Genomic DNA, 18,302 nt, shown 5'->3' with positions numbered 1-18,302 from the left:
CTTTCTGACTCTAGGCCTGGGACTCTATCCACTTCGCCACCTAGTTACCAGAACAGGATGACTGCAACAATGTAAATGGAAAGAAAAAGAGTAAAACAGAAACTAAATAGTGGGAAATTATAATGACCAAGCACGGTCCCCCAAAAGAGCTGTGAAAATGTGTCTTCCCTCCCTTCTCTGCATCGGTCAGAGACTGGGTCTGGAACATTGCATAAAATGTCAGATTGGGTTGGTTTTTACCAAACTGCTTTTTTAATTTATTTTTGTAAGGGATGGCTTTCCTGGAAGAGAGGCGTATATTGAGAAATGAAAGTGACATAAATATATCAATAATATCGATATATCAATAATATATATCAATATATCAATATCAATATATCAATAATATCTATAATATCTTTATATCAATAATAATCTTTTAAAAAAAGCTGGAAAGGCAGACTTAGTATCTTCGCCCCAGTGAATCATCCTGCTTTCTGCTCTTCCTCATTTCCTAGCAGCTTCTTCTCTTACCTCTCATTTACCAAGAGTCAGTCTGTGAGCTCCATTAACTGATCTCATGCAAATCTGTACCCTTGTCTTGGCAGGGAGCTTCCAAAGACGGTGCTGTCTAGCTGTGAGCTCACAGACTGGTGGAGGGTGAAGAGCATAGACCAGCAAATACCCAGAAAGCACACAAAGAGGAACTCGAGCAAGTGGAGAAGAATATTGCGCATTATGGACATTGGTTCTATGAAAGCAAAGGTCAAGGAGAAGGATCAGACAGGGAGTGTCAATCATCTTCCTGAGTTTGACTCTGGCTGCAGACAATTACTAGCTGTGTGACCCTGGGCAAGTCACTTCAACCCCTTTGCCAAAGTTTCCTCATCTATAAAATGAGCTGGAGGAAAAAACGGCAAAATGACTCCAGTGTCTTAGCCAAGAAAACCCCAAACGGGGTCATGGAGAGTCAGAGACAACTGAAGCAACTGAACAACAAAAATGTCAGCAAGGCAGGACACAGCTGTCTGCACAGCCCTTAGCACCTACCCCTAAGGAGGTGATTTTGGACAAAGAGCTAAAAAGATGAGTGATGAAAAAAGAGGGGGGGAAGGTTACTGCAGGTTGAGAGGGGACCTTATTCCTGAACAAGACAAGAATGATCCAGAGAATCCAAATTTGATCTGTTTGACCAGAGTAGGAGACAGCCCAGTGAGGGAAAAGGACATTGGATTTGGGGGTCATAGGATCACAGATAGGGGTCACAGATATAGGGCACAGTGGATTTGAAGGTCACAGGATCACAGATCTAGATCTGAAAGGGACCTCAAAGGCCATCTAGTCTATCACCCCCATTTTACAAATGAGGAAACTGAGGCAGTAAGCATCAGAGGTAAGTTTCAAACCCAGGACATCAGAAGATTCAAAGTTCAGTTCCTGACTCTCCCCACTTACTAGCTGTAAAATCCCTGCTCTGGACCACAGTTTCCTCATTTATAAATTGAGAAAGTCAGACCAGCTGAAGATATCTGAGGTCTCTCCTGGCTTTAAAGGATTACATGTCTATTAGACAGAGGTCTAGGGAGAGCTGAGATAGAGAGAAAGGGGTAGGAGAAATCAGACTCTTAGAGCTCTGGAGATCAACAAATCCAATTCCCCTCATTTATAAATGAGAAGTTAAGTGACTTGTCCAAGGTCACTCAATTAGGAAGCAGGATTTGAATAAGATTCTTCTTATTCTAAATCACCAGTGCCTTAATCTTTTCACCAAACCGTAACTCTTTAAATCACTGTTAATTTCTGACTTAAGGAGTTCTGTGACTCAAGTTCTGGACTTGGGCTCTGGATCCTGGTTCTGCCACATACGACTTTGGGGGCTTTGTCTGGCCACACTAGATCTCAGTTTCCTTCTCTGTAAAACGAGGAAAAGCTGAACATGCTGAGGTCTCTTGCAGTTCTAAATTTATGAGTGAGGAATATTATTTCCATCCCCATCCCCCAGTCTCCCTCCTTATTGGCCCCCTGGGACTTCACAAAACCATCTGTGTGTTTGTCTGCATTTCCCTCAGGCCCTTGTAATCTGCTGCTTCTAATCATGCTCTCAAGAACATCCCCTGGGAGCCCATAATATGAAACTTTCCTCGCAGGATTAATATTGTTATATTTATGTTATGCCATAACTGGGCACCGCAGGTGGGCCCAGATAAACACAATCCTAAAATACTGGAAAAGCTTTTCTCCCTGGAGAGGTGACTTTTAGTTGAGGTGCAACAGTAAGCCTCCTGGGGGAGTGATTAGCTTTAGCTTCCTCTGGAGGAGGGGGAGGGGTGATCAATGCTCTGGGGAAAGCAAGTTGGCCACTGGTCCTTTACTTTCCTTCTCCTAAATGTCACATATCCCGTCAATCAGTCAATCAGCATTTCTGAAGCATTTCCCACTGGGACTCAGGACCCATCTAAGTCCTACCTCTGGCACTGTCCAGATAAGCCACCTTGGGCTGAACCTGTTTCTTCCTCTGTAGGGCAGAGATGGAAGTATATTTTGCCTCAACTATTTCAGAGGAGTTAATTTAGGAATAAAATAATTCTCAATTATCCTCCAGAGGGTTATAGGCAACGAGTCTGGAATATATTTTCTCCCAACCACCTCAAACATTCTCCACCTATTACATGTAAATTTCTCCCTCCCGATCCCATCACTGTGGAGAGGGGAAATCATAGGATTTAGAGCTATAAAAATCCTTAGATATGATCCAGCTCACCACCACCCCTCATTTTACAAATGAGGAAACTGAGGCTCAGAGAAACTAACTAGCTCCAGGTCACACAGCTAACAAGAAGTAGAAGTGAGATTTGAATCTAGATCTCCTGATCCAAATTCCAGATCTGCTCCTCATGAACAACACACCATCTCCCACATCCCCTCCCTCCACACCTTTATTCTGAAGGCTGTCCTTCAAACAACAGAAAGGTAAGTTTTGTTGGACCACTGACCATGCATAATGAGGCTGGAAAGTTAGGGACAGGTTGTGAAGGTTAGGCTAGAGACGGGTTGTGAAGGGTTATAAATGCCAAAGAAACTTTATTTTGTCCTAGAGGTAATTGGGAACCACTGGAGTTTATTGAGTAGGACGGTGACTTTGTCCCCTGTACCTGCTCCCTCCTCATCTCCACCTCTTAGAATTTCTAATTTCCTTTAAGACTCAATCACAGAATTTTAGGGACCATAAAAGTCTTAGTCCATTCTTTGCCCCCATTTTTGCTTTATAAATGAAGAGCATAAGACCCAGGAAGGTGACATGACAACTATAACCATGTAGCCAATTTTTAGTAGAGCCAAGACTAGAATTCAGATTTCCAGACTCTCTCAATTATATCAAGCTGGGGAGTGCAGGGGCTACAGTGGAAAAGGCATTAGCTTTGAAATCAAAAGACCTGAGTTCAAATCCTGCTCTTTATACTATCTTATGTGGCCTTGGATATCACACTTAACATCCCTGAAGCTCCCTTTCCTCATCTATAAAATGAGGAGGTTAAACAGTCAAAACAGTAAGTTGCCTCCCTGCTCTAAATCTATGATCCTATGACCCCATGAACCCTCTGCAAGAGAGTGACCAACACAGAGGAGTCTAGCCAAGGAAGCCTGATTCTGTGTCAAGGGCCATTGGCACCATTTCCAAATTACTCTTTCATGACACACACGCCTATTGCTACACACACACAACATCCACCCAGCTCTTCTGACCTACCCATCTTGCCCAGCTGCAGCAGACATACTGTAGGCATTCCACAAACGCATGTTGGTGGCTTATGCTTTCTGCCGCATTAAGTGAAAAGCCTCCATCCTCAATGCGATAGGCAGCTCAGCAATCTTTCTGGTCTAGACCCATTCTAGACACCAGTCCTTACTGCTGCTTTGAGGTAGCTTTGACAGTATAGAAGAAAAAAACTCTGCCTGGCAAGGCAAGCATCCTCTACCCAGCAAGAATGGGGAACACCCTGGGTGTACGGGGATTGGTTATATCTTCCAAAATGTCACTCCCAACCTCAACAGCTGAGCTTCTGTCTTTCTTTCCTCCTAAAAAAAATTGATGCCATCCTGCAGTATTTGCCTGAATCCCCTCTGGATCACAACAATAGGTTAGTTAGTACCTCCTGACTCGTGGAACCTCAGAGCTGGAAGGGACTGTAGGGATATTTAATTCAAATCCACAAAGGAGTAATCTCTTTCTAGTACATGGGTCTAGATGTTGATGGCAGAAGAGAAAGGGAAGTAATTGCTTAGGAAATCACTGATCCCCAAGGTCACTGCAGCTAGAGATTTAAATGGAGAGAACAGCCTCCTGAAAGGAAGGTAAGGATCAAAAGGAAGAAAAAATCACAAGGAACACCTGGAGCTGGAGAGCCTCTGAGTGATGGTGTTTGCTGGATGGTAATGTCCCTAAAGCTTGATCAAGGCAGGAAGGATTCCAATCTGATGATGGATCAAATAACCACCAGTGGATCCTGACAGCCTATGAGCCCTGGGGTTTTGACACTGGAAGGACCAGGGCTGTCAACTGTTGCAAAATATTATAATTTTACTTTCAATAAACATTTGCACCCTACTATCTCTATTTTCTGTGTCTTATGGATTAAAAAAAATTCGCTGTACCAATTGATGTAGCTTTGTCCTTTGGGGTATTCTTAAATTCTGGTCCCTCTAATGTTAGAGTAGCATGAATCAGGAGGGGAAGTGCCCTGCCCCAAAATTTTAGGGTGACCAACTCTTTTCTTGCTACTTTGATGCTAGAAAGCAAGAATTGCATCCCCGAGGAGGGAGCTCACTACTCTGAGCCAATAAGCGGAAGGAACTAGCTGTCCTAATCCCTAGGTGCTATTTTATGGATTTGGGTTGTCTATTTGCCACATTCTCTGTCTCTAGAAATTCACCATAGCCCTCTGGATTCCCAGCCTCACCCAGAGCTCCCAGCAGGGTTTGGCATGTGAATTATTTATCCCGTATTTGTGGCTATGCCAGAGGTACCCACAAGGAAAGAAAACAGAGGACTGGGAAAGGGGCCCAGGGTACTGCCACGCTCTCCTCAACAGCCACCTCTAACAGTGAGGAGGCAGAGAGGGGCCTTTTACACAGACCAGATGTCCTTAGCTCTGTCCCTTTGTCCCTGTACAGCCAAGGATAAAGGGAACACCATCCTCAGCCCAAGGGCTACCAACAGGGGTGGGGAAGGTTCAAGGAAGAATTCTGACCAAGGCATAGCATAGCTATGGTGGAGTCCAACCTGCTATTTTCCCTGACTGGTTTTATGCTGTTTGTTCAGATGTGGGAGGATAGTCAGAGAAAGAGTTCAATATGTGGGCAGAGGGGCAGATATTGGGTAGGAAAAATGTGTTTTGTATTTTGTAGGTCCTCCTTCAGTCAATTGCTCGACTCCATTATACTGCAGACCTCAAGTCTTAGCCTAAAAGAGGCTTGGGATGTTCAGAGCAAGATGCCCTCAAACTCCTCTTCCCTTATGCCAATGTCCCCTTGCCAGCTGCTTCCGATGTAGCCCAAGCCCTGCCCTGCCCAAAGAGGACAGTAGCTAGTGTTAGAGGTTCATCTACAAGCTTCCCCCAATAGCCAACTACCTTCCAATGCAATGGAATACGGGCACAGCTCTTCTGCTGCTTTGTGCCCAGGTTCAGTCTCTGCTCATCTATTCTCCCTCCCTGGCACCCTAGCAGAGAGGAAGCTATCTCCCCACCACCACAACCACTACCATTTTGTTTTTCACTCCCTGGCAGCAGCTGCCTCCACTTCATTTGTCTTCACGAGGTTGTGACCAGGGGGTAAGATGAGCCATAAGACAGCTGTTTATTTCTCAACCACCCCTTTCATTCCTTATGCCTGCTACTTACCCTTCTTCACCTCTTCCCCCAAAGGGGCCTACCCTGTGGTCCTTGCCCTCTGGACCTTCAGCCTTGGATAAGGGGAATCTGTCTTCTCATCAAAGGAGCACATGAAAATGAATGAAGAAGATGCCCAAACCCCGTGAAACAAAGAACAGACCCATGTTCTCCCCCTTCTTCTCCCCAGCCTGGGCAGATAGGTTGGAAGATACCAGGCGTACGATATAGTATCTGTGATTAGGGGCATGGGGATGGGGCGGGCCCTTCTTTTTAGCCTGACACAAGAGTTGTCATAAATAGGAGGCAACATGGTATAGTAAAAGGAACACTGGCTTAGGTTGGCTCCCCCTCTAATGTTTCATGCTCATGTAAACTCTCTGGATCTCAGTTTCTTCATCTACCAAATTGTCAGATGATCTCCAAGTTTTTTCCTGCTCTAATGAGCTATGAGGTTGAGAAGACCCTCTGGGAGTCATCTATCACCCATCCCCCTGCCACCAAATGAGGACTGTGCCTTACTCAAGCCGTTAAAGAGCCTCACATCTTCCTTGCCGTGCTCCAGAGGGCATGGCTGTCGGGAAGGGTTTGTCTTCGTATCTAACTTAGATCCTTTTTTGCTGAAGGTGCTAGCTGTTGATTCGTCCCTCACTATCATCCAAACTTGCACATACTGTGAGCAAGGCGCTCTGCTAAGTGTTGAGGGAGAGAGATACAAAGATGGATAACACATGATGCCTGCCTTTGAGGGCTTACAATCTACCAGAGTAGGAGAGATGAGGCACATTCACAAAGAGCAATCATACAAGGCAGCATATGGAAAATACCATATGAAAGACACAAAGTCCTACAGGATTTGATAAGAGAAAGAAATCACATACATATGAAGGACAGAGGAGGCTTTTTAAGTAAGTGGCCTTGGAGATAGGTTCTACAGTAGGGAACATTTTGTTGTTAAGTCATTTCAGTCATATTTGTGATCCCATTGGGTGTTTTCTTAAAGATACTGGAACAGTTTGCCATTTCCTTCTCCAGCTCATTTTACAGATGAGGAAACTGAGGCAAACAAGGTTAAGTGACTTGCCCAGGGTCACACAGCTAGTAAGTATCTGAAACCAGATTTAAACTCAGAAAGATGAGTCTTCCTGACTCCAAACCCTCTGGGTACAGAGCATAGGACACGAGAAAGAGCACTGACTCTGCAGTCAGAGGACATGGGTTCAAATCCCTCCCCTGACCCTTCCTCCTTGTGTCTCTATGGGGAAGTCACTTCCCCTTCTTTGTCCATAGTCCCCTCATCTATCAAATGGAGGGAGGGGCGCTGTGGTGGATGGAGTCTAAAGTACCGTCCAGGTAAATATCCATGTCCTATAATCCTTAAAAGCAAGCAGGATTTTAGCCAAGGGACACAGGACTAATGGATCTTGCAGGCAGCAGGAATGTCAGGAGCAGAGACGCATAAGTGGAAAAGTCTTGTCCAGAGAACGCCAAGTCGTCCACTTTGGTGGCAGCATAGAATTTATGTGGGGAAGAAATGGGAGATAAATTTAGACAGGTAAATTGAGACCAGATCCCAGAGGACTTTAAACGCCAAACTAAGAAGTTTGGTCTTGTTAAAATAGACAACGAGGAGTCATTGAAGATTTTTGACCAGGAATCCAAGTAGCGTCAGAGGAAGGAAGGAAGGAAGGAAGGAAGGAAGGAAGGAAGGAAGGAAGGAAGGAAGGAAGGAAGGAAGGAAGGAAGGAAGGAAGGAAGGAAGGAAGGAAATGTCTGTTAAGTACTGGGCACTATGCTAAGTGCTTTTCAAATATCATCTCCTTTGAACTTCACAAGCCTGGGAGGTAAGCATTGTTACCATTCTCCTTTTAAAATTGAAGAAACTGAGGCAAACAGAGGTTAAGTGACATGCCCAGGGTAACACAGACAGTAAGTACATGAGTCTGGATTTGAACTCAGGTCTTCCAGACTCCTAGCCCAGTACTTTATTCATTGCACCACCTAACTTTCTCTAGGCAACCATAGGAAGATTAATGGACTACAGGAAGGAGAAACTAGAGACAGGAGAAGCCAATTAGAAGTCTATTGCAAGAGACCAACAGAGAAGTAGTGAGGACTTAACTAGCCTAGACATGGGCAATGGGAAGAAACTAACCTGAAGGTTGTCTCATGTTTCAGAAAAGGCTTTTATTCGAAGTGACTACACTAGTTTCCCCATTCAAGCCCTCTGCCTTTATAGAGAAGATTCAGAAACTATTCACTTTCTCTTCTTTCACAAATTTCTAGATTTAGACTGCAAATATTTCCAGGATACAGAAAGCCACAAAATCTCCCCTGTTAAACCCCACTGATGTATGGGCAGATGGATTAGGTAACTGTTGTCACCCCCTTTACTGATCAAATGAAGCCAAGGCCAATCCAGGGCAGCAGGTGGTGAAAAAGCTAAGTAATCCCTAATCTGCCCATAATTCAATTTTTAACATTTCTCTCTGTCAGGGCCTAATCCAACCAGACTTTCAACCTTCCCCCATGAAGCTTTTTTTTTCCACATCTTGGGTGAGGCAAGCGTCCAGCAATGAACAGAAGCAGGACTGGTATGGACCTCGCTGCCCACTGCGGTAAAGGTGCCCCCAGCTTGGAAGGAAGGGAACGAGGGGCAGATGTGAGGCTGGGTGGCAACTCACACCATCTGGCAAAGATCCAAAAAAGCAAAAGCAACACTATCCCCTGAGTCCTTGAAAAATTCTTCCTAAACCCTCCAGTTTCTTGTTCATTCAAGACCGACACTGATATCCAGTCACCCAAAACAACACACAGATTCAGTTAGGCCTGGGGCAATAGCTAGCTGTGAAAGGAAAGAAATCATAAAATCTTACTGCCGAATGGGCTCCAGATGCCATCTTGTCTAAATTCTTATTATAACAGATGAGAAAACTGAGGGCCTTGGAATGAATTCAGAGTGAGCAGGTCAAGGTCCCTCAGCAAGTCTGGCAGTCTCTTGACTATCAATCCAGTCTCTAAACAGACTGAGAATCCCTTAAGCCACCTGTTTGTAACTGAGTCCCCATAGAACCTTGCCATGGTCCAATTCGTGAGTAAAAGTGTGACACGGAAGAAAGAGAACTGAATTTAGAATCAGAGAACAGGGTTCTAATCTCAGCTCTGGCACTGCTTATGTGACCTTTGATAAGTCAAGATTCAATTTCCTCCCCTATAAAATAAAGTTGTACTAGGTATCCTTTAAGGTACATGTCATTTCTAAATCCTACAAAATAATCCCAATCAGTAGTTCTCAAATAGGTTTTTTGGGTTGATTTGGGGTTTTTTTTGGTTTTTTTTGCTCATAGCATAGTCCTCTCACCCATAATGAATCACAGCACACTGAATATTTAGGTTGGCAACAAAGAAAGGTTCTCTGATAGCTGAGCTTGCAGATCTATACTTGAGTCCTGGGATTCCTCTCCTTCTCTTTCCCTTCCTCCATCCCCCTACTTTCTTGTTTCTTTACTTCCTGAGGACTCAAAGAGGAGATAGCTTTCCACCTCCAAGGACAGATTTAATATTGTGACCCTTCCTAAGTCCATCTGGGAAGAACAGGCAGCAAACTGCAGCTGGAGGTGGAAGCTGGGGATTCTGTGGCACAAAGTTCATGGCCCATTAGTATGGCACGAGCACTCGCTTTGAGAGCCATGATGGATGTCATGGCACCAATTCAAACACGGGCTCTAGGAGAGGTCAAGCAGAAGAGCAGATGCTGGAGGTCTCTTGAAAGGAGGAGTAAAGGAAGGAGAAGGGCTGACACTCTATGCAAATGGTATGCAAATCAATATACAAACAAGTTATTAGTAGCAAATTAGTGGCTTAATTATTTTGTGGTACCTGGATCCCAATCCTGGAAGCCTAAGCCTTCCTTCATACCATCCTTTCTCCCATATGTGGCTGAATGACCAACATAATACTCCCTTTTTCCCCCGAAACACCTTAAGCAATAGTTTGATTCGCCAAAGGTCTCCCTTCTCTCTGCAGGACACACAGAGGACACAAGTTCTGGGGGCAACCCAAAACTCAGTCAATACGAATTTAATTCCAAGTGGTGGTGACAGAGGCTAGAGCTGCTTTTGGTTGGCTATCTGAGGTAGGAGCCAAATGTTTCCAATGCTTTTAGCTAGAGATGTAAAAATCTACATCAGCTGCCCTTCTTTCCGTGTTCTCAGACACCACCCTCCCAGTCATTTGACAGTAGAACAGATTTCATTCCTTGCTTGTCATTTCATAGGAAGTGATGGGGATGGACCTAGACTAGGAAATATTACAGCAGGATCCCCACCCCATATCTCTACCTTAAGAGGCCAGATCCAAGCAGGGGAGCTTTGAGATGGTCAGGAATCATGGATGTAAGGCTAGAAGGGACCTAAGGAGTCTATCTAATCAAAGCCTCTCATTTTACAGCAGAGGGAACAATCCCAAAAGGGGAATGCCTGAGGTCACACAGGGGGTGCTCCTCAGACTCCAGATTCAATGTTCTTCCCACCACAACATACTGTGTCTTCAAGAAAGCCCTGGGAAATGAACAGAACCTTCAGGAAGCTAAATTTCTGTTCCTTGTTCTCTTCCTATAAAGGCCCTCTCCTTGCCTTCTTTTGCTTATCCTTGTGAATAGCTACTTGGCTCCCAAGCAAAATTTGCAGAATAAGCATCTTACTTGGGAAGAGCCCTGCTCTTGTTCTGAGTGTGTTCGTCTGGGATTCTCTCATCACCCCCAAGTTCCTAAAGGGTTGGTGTTCGAACTAAGAAGAAACAGTTGGCATCTTCAGTCACTGAGGGCAGAACAAAGAGAAAAATGAGCATAGACTGTGGCAACAAGGAGGGGTAGACAATGGACATCAAGAAAGTTGTCATAAGGGCAAGCCCAGCACACCTGATATGCATACCCAAAGAGGATTAGTTCAGCCTTCTCTTTCCTGTCTTTGGAAATGGAGAGAGAGACAGAAGGGAGAAAGGGAAGGAAGGAAGGGAGAGAAAGGAGAAAGGGAGGGAGGGAGAAGGGGAAGGAGGGAGAGAGGGAGGGAGGAAGGAAGGAAGGAAGGAAGAAAGAAAGAAAGAAAGAAAGAAAGAAAGAAAGAAAGAAAGAAAGAAAGAGGAGAGAGGGAGGGAGAAGAGGAAGGAGAGAGGGAGGGAGGAAGGAAGGAAGGAAGGAAGGAAGAAAGAAAGAAAGAAAGAAAGAAAGAAAGAAAGAAAGAAAGAAAGAAAGAAAGAAAGAAAGAAAGAAAGAAAGAAAGAAAGAAAGAAAGAAAGAGAAAGGGAGGGAGGGAGAAGGGGAAGGAGAGAGGGAGGGGAGAAGGAGAGAGTGAGGAAGGAAGGAAGGAAGGAAGGAAGGAAGGAAGGAAGGAAGGAAGGAAGGAAGGAAGGAAAGGAGGGAAGAAGAAAGAGAAAGAAAGAAAGACAGAAAGAAAGAAAGGAAGGAAAGGAAGTAAGAAGTAAGAGAAAGAAAGAAAGAAGAAAAAAGAAAGAAAGAAAGAAAGAAAGAAAGAAAGAAAGAAAGAAAGAAAGAAAGAAAGAAAGAAAGAAAGAAAGAAAGGAAGGAAGGAAGGAAGGAAGGAAGGAAGAAAGGAAGAAAGGAAGAAAGGAAGAAAGGAAGAAAGGAAGAAAGGAAGAAAGGAAGGAAGAAAGGAAGAAAGGAAGAAAGGAAGAAAGGAAGAAAGGAAGGAAGGAAGGAAGGAAGGAAGGAAGGAAGGAAGGAAGGAAGAAAGGAAGGAAGGAAGGAAGAAAGAAGAAAAGGAGGGAGGGAGGAAGGAAGAAAGAAAGAGAAAGGAGAAAGGGAGGGAGGGAGAAGAGGAAGGAGAGAGGGAGGGGAGAAAGAGAGAGTGAGGAAGGAAGGAAGGAAGGAAAGGAAGGAAGAAGTAAGAGAAAGAAAGAAGAAGAAAGAAAGAAAGAAAGAAAGGAAGGAAGGAAGGAAGGAAGGAAGGAAGGAAGGAAGGAAGGAAGGAAGAAAGGAAGAAAGGAAGAAAGAAAGTAAGGAAGGAAGGAAGGAAGGAAGGAAGGAAGGAAGGAAGGAAGGAAGGAAGGAAGGAAGGAAGGAAGGAAAGGAAGGAAGAAGTAAGAGAAAGAAAGAAGAAGAAAGAAAGAAAGAAAGAAAAAAGAGAAAGGGAGGGAGGGAGAAGGAGAAGGAGAGAGGGAGGGGAGAGGGAGAGAGTGAGGAAGGAGGAAGGAAGGAAGGAAGGAAGGAAGGAAGGAAGGAAGGAAGAAGAGATGGAAGGAAGAAGAAAAGGAGGGAGGGAGGGAGGAAGGAAGAAAGAAAGAGAAAGGAGAAAGGGAGGGAGGGAGAAGAGGAAGGAGAGAGGGAGGGGAGAAGGAGAGAGTGAGGAAGGAAGGAAGGAAGGAAGGAAGGAAGGAAGGAAAGGAAGGAAGAAGTAAGAGAAAGAAAGAAAGAAGAAAAAGAAAGAAAGAAGAAAAAGAAAGAAAGAAAGAAAGAAAGAAAGAAAGGAAGGAAGGAAGGAAGGAAGGAAGGAAGGAAGAGAAAGGAAGGAAGAAAGAAAGAAAGGAAGGAAGGAGGAGAAAGAAAGAAAGAAAGAAAGAAAGAAAGAAAGAAAGAAAGAAAGAAAGAAAAAAGAGAAAGGGAGAGAAGGAGAAGGAGAGAGGGAGGGGAGAGGGAGAGAGTGAGGAAGGAAGGAAGGAAGGAAAGAAAGGAGGGAAGAAGAAAGAGAAAGAAAGAAGAAAGAAAGAAAGAAAGAAAGAAAGAAAAAAGAAAGAAAGAAAGAAAGAAAGAAAGAAAGAAAGAAAGAAAGAAAGAAAGGAAGGAAGGAAGGAAGGAAGAGAAAGGAGAATGGGAGGAAGGGAGAAGGGGAAGGAGGGAGAGAGGGAGGGAGGAAGGAAGGAAGGAAGGAAGGAAGGAAGGAAGGAAGGAAGGAAGGAAGAAGAGATGGAAGGAAGAAGAGAAGGAGGGAGTGAGGGATGAAGGAACAAAGGAAGGAGGGAAGGAAAGTGGGAAAAGATTGGAATAGAATGAGGATGGTCCTGCCAAGACAATGGACAAGATTCCAATTCAAGCAAACATTTATTAAGCTTCTACTGAGAGCAGATGCTGGGCACATTGTTATTGTTTGTCTTTCCTTCTGAAGAGGATCATGACATCAGAAAGGTGATGCCATGACTTTCAAGTGAATTAGGTTTAAGTGAGGGAGGACTGTGCAAAGTCACCAGCCTCACTTTATTCTCTGGAGCCATCTGGGTCCAGTGGCAAGATATAGATCTGCAGGACTGGAGATGGCCCCCTGTAGGGCACATACACAAAGATGAAAAAGGGAATGGTCGCTTACAAAGTTCAGGGGTGGCGGTGAGAAAGTGTAGGGGGTGGGGAGGGAGGGCGAGAGAAGGGAGATACACACATAGACTGCTAATGATGAATGACAATAAAGGAAAAGGAAAGAGCCAGACAAAGTGTTCTTGGAAAATTGGAGATAGGGGAGATCACATCCGGCTGGCTGCTGGCGAGCAGGTGAGAAAAAGGAAGGCCTGCAGGAGAGCATAGAATCAGATCAGAGAGCTGGAGTGGGAAGGGACTCAGCCTTCTAGTCCAACCCTCTTATTTTACAGAGGAGGAAACCTCAGCTTGTCCAAGGCCACGTAGTAAGTAGCTGAGTCGAGACTCAAACCCCAAAACCTTCAACTTCCAATCCAGCACTCTCCCCATTGAAGCTACTGCTGCACCTTGAAGGAAGATCCTTGTGTGGGGGAGGGAGTCTGAGTGCTAAGGAACTGGAAGAGTGGGTGTGAGCTTCATTCTCTATGAGACCAGACCTTCCCTCCCGTCCTTGGGGAGACAACAGTATGTCTAATTGTTAATGATATTACTAATATCAACAACAAGGCTTTCGCATGCTTCCAGTTGGCATCCACTCAAAAGTCAGGATTTCTGGAAAGTAAGAGTTGCTACATTGGAGGGTGTTTTCCCTATAATCAAGTCCTGGGCCCACGAGGCCCATCCTGTGTGTAATGTGCTAAGATCAGAATCATCTGAGCAATACAAAGACCTATTACTAGTCATTCCCCATCACAGAGCGACTATATATGTGCCTTAAGTTCCCACTAGGGCTGATCTTACAAGGGATTCAAAGCCCTGCCTTTTTGGAGCAAAGGGCAAAAGGCACAAACAACCCTTGGTGACAGGAAACTCATCAGAGGAAAGAGTAGGAGGTTGTCTGGTATTGAGGTATCAGATGATCCCCAAGGAAGACATCAGGCATCAGAGGATGTGCAGTCACCCTGGCTTCTGTTCCCAGCTCTGCCACTGACTGACTGTGTGGCTGTGGCTAAGTCATTTCATCCCCTCCGAGTTTGGGTTTTCACATCTGTAACATGGGAATAAGACCCTTTCTACCTCACTGAGTTAGTATGAAGACAGAATAAGGTAACATACATGAAAGCATTTGGTCAAGCCCAGGCCATGGGAAATTCCTTGAGGGCAAGACTCACCTCCCAGTTACCTCTGAATCTAGTCCAGTGTCTTACACCTAGAGGCACTTAATAAATACTGGCTAGATGACTGAAATTAAAAGAGCTGTGCAAATTCAAGGGAAACAAACTCTTCTCCACTGCCTTCTCCTGCTCAGAAAGCAGAGGACCCCAGATTGCCAGAGCAGGCTCTGCCTGCAGACCACCAAACAGCAGTCCTCCTGCCTATCTGGGAGCCAGCAGGTGCCAAAGAAGGCCAAGGCTCCAAAGGGAAGAGACCAGCACGCTTTGTGGGTATCCTGGCACAGCCACTACCTGGCACTTGTCCAGGTTGCTCCCTGGCACTAGGTGGCACAGGCACTGCCCAGGGAACTACATCATGTCCTGGCATCCCTGGGCACTGAGCTCTTATGTGAACTTGGGCACCAGCAATAAAGACTGACCCTGCCTGGGCAATAGCACTACCCAGGCACTAACAGGAATCCTACTTCCTACTTTGTTCCATGGACTAAGACTCAGAATGTTTTTTCAATAGAACAAGGAGCATTAAGACAGAACATAAACAGTTCCCTCCCTAACGCCCACAACAAACAGCATATGAATGGGCGGTGGACAGAAAGAACCAGGTCCCTTAAGTACCACAATGCAACACCAAAAGCAGATCCATTTCCCTGGCCCAGCAATCCTGCTCCTACCTCCTCATCTTCCTCGGGCTTGGGGAAAAGGGGGCATCAAACCCCAAGACTCTACAGCCTTTGCCCCTTTCTTGTCCCTGTCTCACTCCAACCCTACAGTCCCTATGGTTCTGGGCTCAAGCATTAGCTGACGCTTCCCCATCACATATCCCTAGTCCCCCAGACCAGCTTCTAGAACAGAAATGGAAGTTAGCCTTGGGCCTCTGGGACCATGTTGAGATAAAACGCAAAGCTCCCCTCTCTGGCATACCCAGCTGGTGGGACTATGCTCACATGCCCACCAATTTCCCTGTTCTAACAGCACCTGGCTGGGTCTGAGCCTTCCCTTCTTGTTGCCTATCCAATTCCTGCCCACCAATTCAATAGCACTCTGACACTGAGGAGCAGAAGGACAGAAGGCATGATGCCCAGCCAAAATATGCCTGGAGACATCTCCATTTTTTGAGGGTAATATCCCACTTGTTCCTATGTTTCTTCAGATGTGTTGGGAAGGAAAGGTGGGAGCACTCAGAAACACAGTACATCCCACACTGCCAGTGGCAACTGATGTCATCCAGGACTACCCAGACATGGGGGTGGAGAAAGGAGGGTTGGTTACCTTCGGTCATCACCTACTGACCTGAGCGGGATCTTGACTCGGAGGTAGCGATCAACAGCAATAGCAAGCAAGGCCAGGATGGAGCTCTGGGTGAGGATGAGGACGGGACAGGCCACCATGAGGCAGGTGTAGAAATGAGTCTGGGGACCAATGTTGATAAGGATGGCGAGAGGGATGACCAGGGCACCCACGGCCACATCGGCCACAGCCAGCGACACAATGAAGCAGAAGGTGGCATCACGAAGAGCCTGGTTCACCTTCACTGCCCAGATCACCAGCACGTTCCCAGGCACTGACACCAGGGCGATGAGTACCTCGATGCCAATGTAAGCGGCCTGGAAGGCCGATATGGAGTGGGGCATGGTGGGCACAGGGCAGGAACATCAGCCAGCAGGCACTGGTGGGCACACAGCAGGCACCTGCGGGCATGGGAGCCAAGGGGGTAAGCCCCCTGCTAGGCAAAAACAGAACCTGGGCAAGGAAGCTGTCCTGGCACCCCCTAGAGGCATGCCCTACTTGGAGCCCCTTAGCATGTGCCCCACACCCAGAGCCAAATGGGGGAGGGCAGCCCCAGCCCTCTCCTTGACAAATCTCTGCCCCTGTCCCTTATCATTCCCACAGACTTCATTCAGCAACTTAAAAATAGCTCTGCTCACTCCTCTTCCACCCTTCCACTCCCTTTATCAGGTGTGACCCACCCAGCCCCCCTCCACAACACACCCCAGGGATCCCACCCAACACCCACAGCCACTGTCCCCTCAATGCCCAGCAGGCAAGGGGCTCACCATCCTGCCAGCTGGCCAGCAGGTGGTTCCAGAGGTGGGTCCCCGGGGGGCCTGGACCACAGGTCCCGGCCAGGGCTCAGGGAGAGCCCGAAGCTGGGCTGGGCTGCGGGCACGGGGCGGCTGCGAGCCGCAGCTCATCCTCCTCCGAACTCCTCTGCTGCAGCGCCAGCGCTCAGCCTTTCAAGCAATCACATGGTGCGGTAGCAGCCCTGGAAGCTTTAAAGAGATAGTGCCCCTGTTTTTGCACCTGGAACGGGGTGGGAGTCACGGGTGAGGACCCGATGGCCAAGAGAGGAACCAGGAGACGAGCTACCCCTGCCCCATCACTTACACAGTATCTAATCTCAGTTTGAGTGCTTCTGGCGCTTGGGTCCCAGGCGGTCTCCCTAGTCCCCAGCCTCCAGACGGTCAGGACCCCTTGCCCACTGCCTGCGCCATGCTAAGGGGACAGGTTCCTATGCCTCCAGGGTGGGCTGGTCCCTAACTCCCACGCTCACGTCCAAGATAAGGGCTTGAGCTTGAGCGAAAACCAAGGCACAGACTTACCCAAGGTGACCCAAGCAGGCACCAGCTGGTCAACGAACCCAGGCACCTGAGCTGCCCAGCCTCGGTACCCACCAGCTAAGCATGCTGCCCCCCCTAATTCCCATGAGAGTGGCACCCCCGGAAGGCACAGGGCAAACCTGCTGGTGCCCTGGGGGTGCCCTGGTTTGGGTCTTTGGCCGCGCTCCGACACACCTCGGAACCCGCCCAGAAGGAGGGGACAATGTGACAGTTCCAACCTGCAAACCGGTGGGCCCCTCCCTCCTGGCTCTGGTTGTCTTCCCTCTTCCTCCGCCCCCCCCCCCCCCGTTTTCACCTCCCCTATCCTTTCCCGCTCTCCCTCCTCCTGCTTGCTGAACAAAGGAAATGAAGATGGGTGAGAAAAGCTACAAAAACGGGAGCTATTTGAAGGGTCTAGTGTCTGGGGCCAGGCATCCAGCCTCTATTCGGGAAACACTATTCCTCCTCCCCAGGCCCCGCTTTCCTCCGCCCCCACAAACATTCCATCGGCCCAGACCAGACTTGTGGGGTTCCTACTCCATCCTCCCCCGCCTCCATCTCAGCATCCCGCCTGCAGGATTCCAGCATCCCACTCCCCCTATCGTCTGCCGATTAGGATCAGTCATATAGGCATCCACCCCATGCTCATCTCTGCCATCTGGCATCACCGCACCACACTAATATCTTTCAAATGCCAGCGTCTCCTCTGGGCACTTTGGCACTTCGGAAGTGTCTTCCACATATTCAGTATAGTGCTCTCTCTTGACACCCCAAAACACACAGGATACACTTCTTTTTCATTGCTGGACCACCCCTACTCCCAGGCACAAAGACAACCAGTCCCTCATTTCAGCTTTTAGGCTGCTTGTCCCCACCTGAAGGGATTTCAATTAAGGTCTTCAGGAGCCAAGCCTAGACTGGACCTGGGGACAGGGCAAACCTCAGGCTAAATGCCAGGATGCAGGGGACCCCAACCCTACCTTCACCTCCACCCACCACAGAAATCCCTGCTCTGGGAACTGAGGATTGGGTAGGGCTGAGGATGCAAAAAAGGGCACAGGGATCAAGCTGAGGATGTGCACAGGATGTACCTGTGCCATGACCCACCAGTGTGGGCCCTCCTCTGAGAGGAGGAAAAAGATCAGATGATCAGAGGATGATGGGAACATCTTGCACTACCAAGGGCAGGCAATGAATATAACTTTTGTGACTTTCCTCTTCCCCCTCCACTCACTCTTAGGATCATTTCCCATTCAGCCTCTACCCCTAGCCCTCCACACTTGTCTCAAGCCCACTTGTCAGAAAAAAAATAAACGAACCTTATACCCTACCTGAATGACAGCTCCAATTTAATTCAACAAAT

At 47.0% G+C, this 18,302-nt stretch overlaps 1 protein-coding gene across 1 annotated transcript in view; it reads right to left on the bottom strand.

Moving 5' to 3' along the window:
* Window positions 1-17,204, bottom strand: part of ADORA1 (adenosine A1 receptor) — a 53,594-nt gene extending 36,390 nt beyond the window's left edge. Inside the window, exons 1-2 of the mRNA XM_036753232.1 lie at window positions 16,397-17,204; window positions 15,633-16,030 (exon numbers count right to left, since the gene is read on the bottom strand). Coding sequence (XP_036609127.1) covers window positions 15,633-15,973 — 341 coding nt within the window. The 5' untranslated portion in view covers window positions 15,974-16,030; window positions 16,397-17,204. The remainder of the gene's footprint in view (window positions 1-15,632; window positions 16,031-16,396) is intronic.
* Window positions 17,205-18,302: the final 1,098 nt, after the last annotated feature.

This window comes from Trichosurus vulpecula, chromosome 4 (genome assembly GCF_011100635.1).
Source record: "Trichosurus vulpecula isolate mTriVul1 chromosome 4, mTriVul1.pri, whole genome shotgun sequence".
Classification (NCBI taxonomy): Eukaryota; Metazoa; Chordata; class Mammalia; order Diprotodontia; family Phalangeridae; genus Trichosurus; species Trichosurus vulpecula.
Note: the sequence above shows the minus strand (reverse complement) of the source record. Positions and strands in the feature narration are given on the sequence as shown.